Raw genomic sequence first — 9,272 nt, 5'->3', positions numbered from 1 at the left:
TTACCAATCTCAGGGACATGATTGAATTCATCACTGCTTGGCGGACAGATGAACACCCTCTTTTAGTATATATGAACGAAACCGACGTAGGGAATAACATGCTAGCACTATATCAAATATCAACGAAAGGCCTAATTTCGACTTGCCTATACTAAGGTCTCTTTTTGCAATTAAAAAAAACCATAAGCACCAATTTGCAAACCTTTGGAAATGGTTATGGAACTATTAATATGTTAGATAAAAAAGCATAAAACTTATAATTGTATACCCAAAACAAAAACTACTCGGAAAAAAACAAAGAAACGCCCACATGAAATTTGTAAAATAAAAAGTAAAAAGATTGAAAAGGGGGTTAGTAAAGCCCTGCGTTTTCTGGCAGTAAAACCGAAACCTTCCATTTGGAGTGTGCCAGATTTCGTCCTGAGTTGTCACTCATTCAGAGCACTAGAACCAACGTTGAAATTCTCTCTACTTCCATTTTAATCCTGACAAACGTCTCTAGGGTTTCACTCTCTCTGCATTTTCCTTCTCCAACTCCACTATGGCCTCCGATGCTTCTCATGCTCTTGCAGGTCTCATCTATGTTCTTACATGCATTCATGGTTTTCAGTTTCTATCTGTGCAATTTAATTCTTACTGAGTTTTCTTTCTTTTTCTTCAATTGGTTGCTATTGCAGTGAGAGAGAAAGTTCAGCAGTTTCTTACTGCTGCTTGTACTGGAAATATTGATCTTCTAAAGCGTAATCAAAATCCCTCTCCTAAAAAAAAAATAAAGAAATTATGTTGTTGTTCCTCTAATTCATTTTTTTATTGCGCGGTGGCTTGTTATTTGATAGTTTTGTTGTTTGCCTTGTGCTTATATAGAGGTAGCAGCACAGTTGGATGATGGGAAAGGACTGGCAAAGACTGTGGCGGATATTAAGGATGCTAATCAACGAGGGGCAATTCATTTTGCTGCCAGAGTGGGACAGACTGAAGTGTGCAAGTACTTGGTGGAGGAATTGAAGCTTGATGTGGATACAAAGGATGAAGATGGTGTGGATTTGATTTTCAAATTTACATTATTGCAATGCAATTTTATGTGTGAAATTCTCATTTTTAGTTTTTAATATGACTTGATCATCCGCTGTATTGAATTGTTTTGACAAAAAAAAAAAAAAAAGAAGAAATGAGAATTCTCAATTTTGCATTTAAATGGTCAATAGCTATTAATTTCTAGTTCATTGATATAAGATTCTCTATGTTCCAAACTTAGAATTTTTTCAAATGAGTCTCTGCAGTTATTGATATGGTATTGTTTTTAAGTACTTTTTATTGGATGTGTATTTCTTATATGCAGGCGAGACTCCTCTGATTCATGCTGCTCGGCTGGGACATACTGATACTGCTATCTACCTTCTTGAACATGGTGCGGACCCAACTATATCAAGTGATCTAGGGGCCACAGCTTTGCATCATTCTGCAGGGACAGGTATATTATCTTTTCTCCTCTCTTTTGTTGTGACAAGTCTTGAGAACTCGATGTTGCTTGCTGCTTTCATAATCTCTCGGATAATTTGCTGTGTACCTCTTCTATGAGTAATTTAGAACATATATCATGTACCTTAGATTCTGAGTTTTCCTTGATTCGCGTCATTCTTATTTGCAGGAAATGTCAAGTTGCTAAGGTATTTACTTTCCATGGTTGTCGACTTTGATGTACAAAGCGAGTCTGGCACTCCTCTAATTTGGGCTGCCGGTCATGCTCAAAATGAGACAGTGGAAGTTTTGCTAGAGCATCATGCCAATGTAATTTTCTTTTCTTCTTTTCGAAAGTGAATGCGTACTTGTGTCACATTTGTCATGTTCTCTCTCTCTCTCTCTATATATATATATAGAGAGAGAGAGAGAGAGAACAAATCATTATCATGTGTCGTAGAAGAAAGCCTTAATAACTCACTTTCCTAACAGGAACTGATTTTGCCAAGGCCAATTTTCAGTAAACATGCCACGAGGCATCGATATTACTAGGAGTAGCAATAGTGTTAATCATAGTTGTCATTGTCAAATTGAGAATAGCATTGAATCAAATATATAACAAATAAACATGCTGAAATAGAAAATATTTCGGCAAATATGGAATCATTATTTGGCCAATTAGAAATGTTCTTTATAATATAATTTTACGTCATCTATTTTAAGTTTATAATATAAAATATAAAATCTTGGATTTTGTATAATGCATGTGCATGAAATGCAGACGTAAATTGACCAAACGATAAAATAAAAAAAATGATGTTACATCAAATTAGGAGATTATGATATAGAGGTATGACGTGTCATAACATGACAAAGATAGCTTACGTTAGACGGAGAAGAAAATCCAAAAAGAATAGAATGAAAGGGAAAAGAGTGATAGGTGGAAGTTAAATTTGTAGGATTCTCCATGGGATTCTTTTCACAGTAGTAATGAAGTTAGATTCTAAGTGCTCAAGTTATGGCGTGATACACCATCAATGCGGAGAAGAATGAGAATTCATAGATTTGGGTAACTTTGCCTGTTGAGTATTGAGTCCAGTGATTCAGCCTGAACTTAAGTATATTTAACCCAACGGCATCCTACACCCTCAATGAGGAGAGACTCGAGAAATGATTGACTTGAATCAGTCCTCCGTACCTTTAATTATCAATTAAGTGATTCATCCTCAATTCAGGTACAGTTAACCCATTGCTGTGAAATGGTAAACTGGAGAATTTGTGGAATTGTGTGATATCAGTCATTAATCGTGTGAATTGTTTCATTTATTGGATTCAAGATGACGGATATAAATGTTTTATCTTGAAATAACAATTCAAAAAGGTTGCTTCTAGGCTTATCAATTCCATGCATTGACTCTCTGTTTCTATGAAATTTCTTATAGTAATATTTTCTTGCAGCCTAATGGTGAAACTGAAGATGGTATAACTCCACTATTGTCAGCTGTCGCTGCAGGTTCATTAACATGTATAGAATTATTGGTTCAGGTATCTCCTTTACTTTTAACATTTCCGATAAAATTTTGAGTTCAACAATGTTACATCCTCAGTTTCTAGATGTAGATATCTGGAAACTGAAAACTAAATCCTTACTGTATTAAGACGAGAATTGTGAGTATTTGTTGTTATGGTTTAATGGTTTCTTCTCTCTCTCTCCTTTTTTTTTTTTTGTTTTTTTTTTTTTAAATAATCTATTCGAGCATTTGATATGTCCCCTATGTTGGAATGATTTGAGAAAGGGACTTTAGGTTTTCAATTTATTGTTACCACTGATTTAGCGAAAAATTCCATAGAGGGGTTTTGCATAATTTATTTCATTCTATCCCCTCTCTTCTGAAAGAAAATCATTCTTGGCAAGTGGAGTGGTATATTAGGTACTAAAATTGTTATTTATGACGCTAAATCCTTATTGAGAACACTGAAAAATTTGCTTTATTTATTTCTGGTATCCTTTTTGCATTAATACTTGAACAATCTTTATTAAATGATTGACTATTTTGTTCATGATTGTTGAATTCCACGCCTTTTTACTTAAATATCTAATCTATCTTACATGGAGATTGTGAAGTCACATTCTCATATTGTTGTACGCTAGGACTTAGGAATCACATTAAGGATGCTGCTTTATTTGGCAACCAAACCATCTTAATTTTATTGCGCATGCTTATATCTACATGCGTTTGTACTACTCTATGTTACAAACATTTTTATTCCTCATTTGCAGGCTGGGGCTAATGTCAATGTTCATGCTGGAGGAGCCACCCCATTGCATATTGCTGCTGATAATGGAAGCTTATACATCTTGGACTGCTTGCTGAAAGCTGGGGCAGATCCTAATGCCCTTGATGATGTGAGGCTGTCGCTGCATATATTTACATAAATATTAATGCTACATAGTATCTATATGTTCTCATGTTTATTTATATGCTTTGAGTTATTGATTTAGAGACCCCATAATCACTTGGAATGGATTTTGGGTTCTCTTTGGTCCACAGGATGGCCAGAAACCAATACAGGTTGCAGCAGCAAGAGAAAATAATCACGCTGCTATTGAGATCCTTTTTCCCTTGACTTCCAAAGTTGATGCCATTCCAGAGTGGACCGTTGATGGAATTCTAGATTATATGCAGTCTGAAACTGACAAACAGGTATAAACATCTTTAAGGATGGTGTTTTTGGTTATTATGCTCAATTCACTTTTGAGTGTTTACAATCTTTTATTTTAGTTGTTCTTATGCCTCATTTAGGGAATGGTGGGTTAGAATTATAAGTGCATGCTGTACTGTATCCAGGATTTTAGATCACTGGAATCAAATATATAAATTTATATATAATCAACCAAAAGTTACTCATAATAAATAACTTAAAATTTCAAAAATACTCATGTTTGTATGAAGAAAATTTTACTTATTGCACTCACAATTCTATTTGCTATTTGTTTTTATATTGATTTTAAAATTCTAGTAAATAATGCATATTTTCCAACATCACGTCTTTTTTTTCATTTCAAGGGCATTTATTCTCTTGAATATTTACTTTTTGGAATATAGTAAAGTTTGTTGTTCATCATACAATTCCAGTGGCTCATTTAGAAAAAAAAAATTATGGGATAAATGAGACTTCTTTTGTATCTTTTTTTTTTTCATTATTTGTAAGAACTGAGGTCAATGGACCATACACTGTCCTAGTCACTGAGTGAGTGAGAGGTCTAGCTGGAGAACAGATATTTTTGTTGCCTCACTCATACTTTATCATTTCTAGCTTGTAGTTGCCTGCGGTTAATTTGCCCATTTTGGCTGCAACTCATGAGTCAATCCTCTGGGTTTCTGTTTGCAGGAAGAAATGAGAAATCGGAAGGAAAAAAATCCAGCAGATGACATCTTTGGAACTAAAAAGGATATTCCTGAGGTAGCAGTTTTTGCTCCATCATTTAATTCTTTTATTTTATTTTGTTTTTGTCTGTATTTACAATCAAATAATTTACTTGATATAAATCTTATTTTCCATATGAATTATTTTGGTTTATTATTTTTGTATATTTTCCATACAATCACAGTTGGTTTCTTTCAAATAGTCGATGTATATAAGGATATGAAAATATCGCTGTTTGGATTATATATTAACAGTGGAGATATCGCATAGGTTTTTCAACTTATTGAGAAATCGTGGAATTTTTTCCTTTCCTAATTAAGTGCTTGATATTAGTCCTGGATCATGTATCCATATCTGATCTTTTGAAGTGATATATACTGATTTAAAAGTTCAAATAATTTAACAACTTATTAAATATATATATATATATATATATATTTTTTTTTTTGGTAATTTGAAGGACTCTTGGTTCGTATCCCTATATATATGGGGCACAGTTTTGAAAGTTGTTACATGTAAAGTAAGGTAGTGTGAAATGTTAATGAAGGAAAACAATTCTCCAGTTTTGTATTCTGGTTTTGATTTAAGGAATTTTTTAGTGCACCTGGTATATGTGTTCTATTGAAATAGAAGATGATTTCAACTTGATTTGTTTGATATATTGGTTCAAATGCTACATTTAATTTAGAGCAGTTGGTTTATTTAATTGGCTACGTACTTGGACCACTTGAATCATTTCTATTTAGTTACTCGGTAATTGAATATCAGCTTGGTAAGATTGCTAGCTGGTTTGAGGGGCTAAATCTGTTGCATTTGTTGCTTTCTTGGATTTAAATTGCGGTGGTTCTTGACTATATAGAGATGGTGCTGTCATGTCAGTAACCTAACATCGCATTTTTTTCTTCAATTGCAAACTTCACACATTTTACCCAAGTTGTTTAAAATTTAAGAAATATGACCAGCTAATGGGCATAAATGTGTCAAATTGAGATTGCATATATTATTTATTAACTTCTACAGTTCCGTGCATAGAGAGAAGGAAAATGAAGATCTAAAAAAATGCATGATATTCAGAGGTACATCATGCGTGCAACATGAACAAAATGATAACACAAAGCAAAAGATTTTAGGGTTGTATTTGAGATTAATAATAGCATTGAACTCATTGAAAGATCCGTAGGTCCATATATTTGTTTGAGGCGAGTAGCAAAGTAACTAGGATGGGAGATTGCATAGTTCAAGCAGAGATTTCTTTTAGCTAGTTATAACTCCATATTGAATTGTATCATATGGAAACAGAGTTTAATTTATGGGTCGAGATGTTTGCTAAATTTTGAAGCTTTAGACCCAAGAATCAACCAGCATAAAATCCAATCAAGAACCAAACCAGGTACTAAATCTAACAAATTTGTTTTGGCCCCTCAATTGATGCAGCTCTGCATATCACATAATGACTTTTTCTTTGATGTCTGGTACTTTACTTCGTGGTTTGTATTTTTATGCAAGTCAAAGCGGCTTCTGGGGGCTAATCCATTTAATGCAATGATGGAAGTTCGATCAAAATACAGTTTTCCTTGAGGTTCATCCATGTACATACTCAATACTCCCAACCTTTTCAGGTATCAATTGAAGCAAAGCGAAGAGCTGCTGAAGCTAAAGCAAGAGGAGATGATGCTTTTAGAAGAGAAGAGTTTCGCATAGCTGTGGATGCTTATACAGAAGTATGCTATTCATCTTAGTTTAATTTGCAAAACTTAGTGGTTTCCTAGAGCTTTAATTAGCTTGTAGATTCTCCTGCTAGAGATTCATTATTGAACGAAAGCAAGGTATAGTTGCTTTATCGTTGGAACATGCAACATTTCTATGTGGCTTTTTATCTTTATATTTTTCTGTTTCTGCTAAGTGAGAAAATTTTCAAAGCCCCGGATTATTGTTCAGCTCCAATGAGTACAATTGAATACTTAGAAGTTTAAAAGTTTGTCTCTAATGCAACATGCAAAACGGAAGTTGGTAATTTGTTTTGCCAACAAAAATTATTTTTGAGATGGGGAGTTTAATGTACTGGAAGACACAAGTCTTCAATGGAAAGGACTATAGGATCCGAAAAGTTAATGTGGTTGCATCGTTTTATAGGATTGCTGTTGCTTCCTCCTTTTGCCTAATGAACACAATATATATGCTGCTTTGTAGAGAAAACTGCGAGGTGTTTGGAATACTTGGACCCGTAGTGACTTATTTGAGAGATTGATTACCTTAGTAGCATAACATAAATCCCAAATAAGCTGTTTAAAAGGTTTCTAGCACTTAGTATTTACCCATCTCCAACGGCGAACAGTGAACCTTAACCATGTCAAAACTTAACACTCTAAACTGGCTAAGGCAGGTTATAAACTGGATGCTGACTTAAAAATGTTTAATGTTGCATTTACAGGCAATTGATCTAGACCCTACTGATCCGGTTTTAGTTTCAAATAGAAGCCTTTGTCGGTTACGCATGGATCAATTTGACCTTGCATTAGCTGATGCGAGGACCTGCAGAACTTTAAGCCCAGGATGGCCAAAAGCCTGCTATCGTGAAGGTTCAGCTCTGTGTTCATTGCAGGTATGCTCTCCGCTCCTTTCTCAGTATATTAAATTGATGTCAACATATGTATTCTCAAACATGCCTTTGTTGCATTTAAATTGCAGAGGTTTGAGGAGGCCGCAAATGCTTTTTATGAGGGTGTGAAGCTTGAACCTGAAAATAAAGAGATGGTTGCTGCATTCAGGTACTTCCTCTTGCTATATCTTCTGTCATTTCCTTCGTCAACATCTTCTTTAGTTGTCACCACTTAAATCAGTAGCAGTATTTAATATAACATCAAAACTGGTGAATTCAGTTTAAAAGTTTCATTAGCAATTACTAGTTATTGATTGAGGTTTGTAAACTTTGGGCATGTTTGCAGGGGGGCAGTTGAAGCTGGGAGAAAGTTTTGTGCTGAAACTCAGAAAAAATCATAATATAGTTTCCAATTTTCATATACCAGAGAAAAACTTTAGACATAAGCTTTACATTGATCCCTCACCTCACCCTGGGTCCTCCATACATGATGAGAATCTGAACTCTTCTATATCTTTTGTGAAAGACCCTCCTAAAAGGGATATGATGTATACATAAAGCTTGTGTCAGACTGTAAATCAATCTGTTATAACTTGTATCGCGTTCTGAGTCGTTGTGGTTCAAATTTTGGTTGGGGATTTTTGTGTGATAGTTTATTCCATTAAGAAATGCATTTTAGCAGAGGTTTGAAATAGCATTCTGTTGCAATTCATATGCTTCAATGTTGCTCTCATTTCTTATGATCTTTTCTGCATTTATTATCTGGTTTTCTTTTTATTTGTAGTGAATGATTATTCTTTTTATATTGTATATTTTATATTTGGGTTTGTAAATAATTTAAATTTGTCATGATTTAAAATGGATAATTAGATTAGAATATTGTCTTTTGATATATAATATATATTCAAGCAGAATTAATTATTGATCAAGGTGCCAAGGTGGGATTATATAAAATCTGTAGAGGGATTTTGACTTTTTGACATACAGGAGATGTTTTACTTTGTGCAACACATCATCACCGGTTAATAGTTTGATGTCATGTTATATATTTTAAAGTAGATATGTTTATGGGTCGGATTGGGCTGGGCTGGGCTTAACAACCTTTTATATAAAAGGTTCATTCTAAGTCCAGCCCAGTTCATTGTTAATTTAGGCTGGTTCAGGTTTGTGTTTAAAAATCAAATCTCAAACCCAACTTGTATAAACCCACTAAAAATTTATATAATTTTTAATTATAAAAATTAAAATTTATATTTAAAAATAAATAGTTAATTATAAATATCTAAATTTTCTAATTAATATTAATAAGGCGGGTCGGGTTAGGCTGATTTATGCTATTTTTATCAATTCCAAAACCCGTTCAAAAAATAAACGGACTTTAGTGGACTTGTGGGTTAAGATCAATTTTCATTATCCAAGCCCGGTCCAAGGGATACGAGCTTGGGTGGGCTGGGCGAGTACCCAAGTCGGTGGACAGATCTATTTTAAATTGTATATGGTAAGATCTATTTAAAGTGCACATGTTATACATTTCCAATAAAAAATTTATCCTCACATTAAGGGATTAAATATTGGAAATGAGAATGCAATTGTGATTAAAATACTTAGTGAGAGAGCTTTGTCTCCTTATAGAAATCTACTTGGTTCAAATCTGAATTAGTTTGGACTATCGGTAGGACCGTTCCTAACCTTTTAGAGGCTCGAGGCGAGATGATAACTTGATCCCTTCATATATACATTTTTATAAGTTAGAGGTTAGATGATTTTTTTATTACAACGGATAAGA

General features: G+C 33.9%; 1 protein-coding gene across 1 annotated transcript; it reads left to right on the top strand.

Moving 5' to 3' along the window:
* Positions 1-362: 362 nt before the first annotated feature.
* LOC136206410 (uncharacterized) lies at positions 363-8,180 on the top strand. The gene is made up of 13 exons (XM_065997442.1): positions 363-572; positions 678-740; positions 865-1,035; positions 1,340-1,471; positions 1,649-1,788; positions 2,917-3,003; positions 3,740-3,865; positions 4,011-4,163; positions 4,852-4,923; positions 6,507-6,608; positions 7,319-7,489; positions 7,576-7,655; positions 7,833-8,180. The coding sequence occupies exons 1-13, from the start codon at positions 542-544 to the stop codon at positions 7,885-7,887; spliced, it is 1,383 nt and encodes a 460-aa protein (XP_065853514.1). The 5' UTR covers positions 363-541; the 3' UTR covers positions 7,888-8,180.
* The last annotated feature ends 1,092 nt before the right edge of the window (positions 8,181-9,272 follow it).

The sequence above is a fragment of the Euphorbia lathyris genome, chromosome 9 (genome assembly GCF_963576675.1).
Source record: "Euphorbia lathyris chromosome 9, ddEupLath1.1, whole genome shotgun sequence".
NCBI classification, from domain to species: Eukaryota; Viridiplantae; Streptophyta; class Magnoliopsida; order Malpighiales; family Euphorbiaceae; genus Euphorbia; species Euphorbia lathyris.
This window is presented reverse-complemented; position numbering and strand designations above follow the sequence as displayed.

Excerpts from the sequence above, each read along its gene's own strand:
- LOC136206410 (XM_065997442.1), top strand. The coding sequence starts at position 542 with ATGGCCTCCGATGCTTCTCATGCTCTTGCAG. Across the intron at positions 1,789-2,916 it reads TGCTAGAGCATCATGCCAAT|CCTAATGGTGAAACTGAAGA; the intron begins GTAATTTTCTTT and ends ATTTTCTTGCAG. Across the intron at positions 7,490-7,575 it reads CAGCTCTGTGTTCATTGCAG|AGGTTTGAGGAGGCCGCAAA; the intron begins GTATGCTCTCCG and ends TTTAAATTGCAG.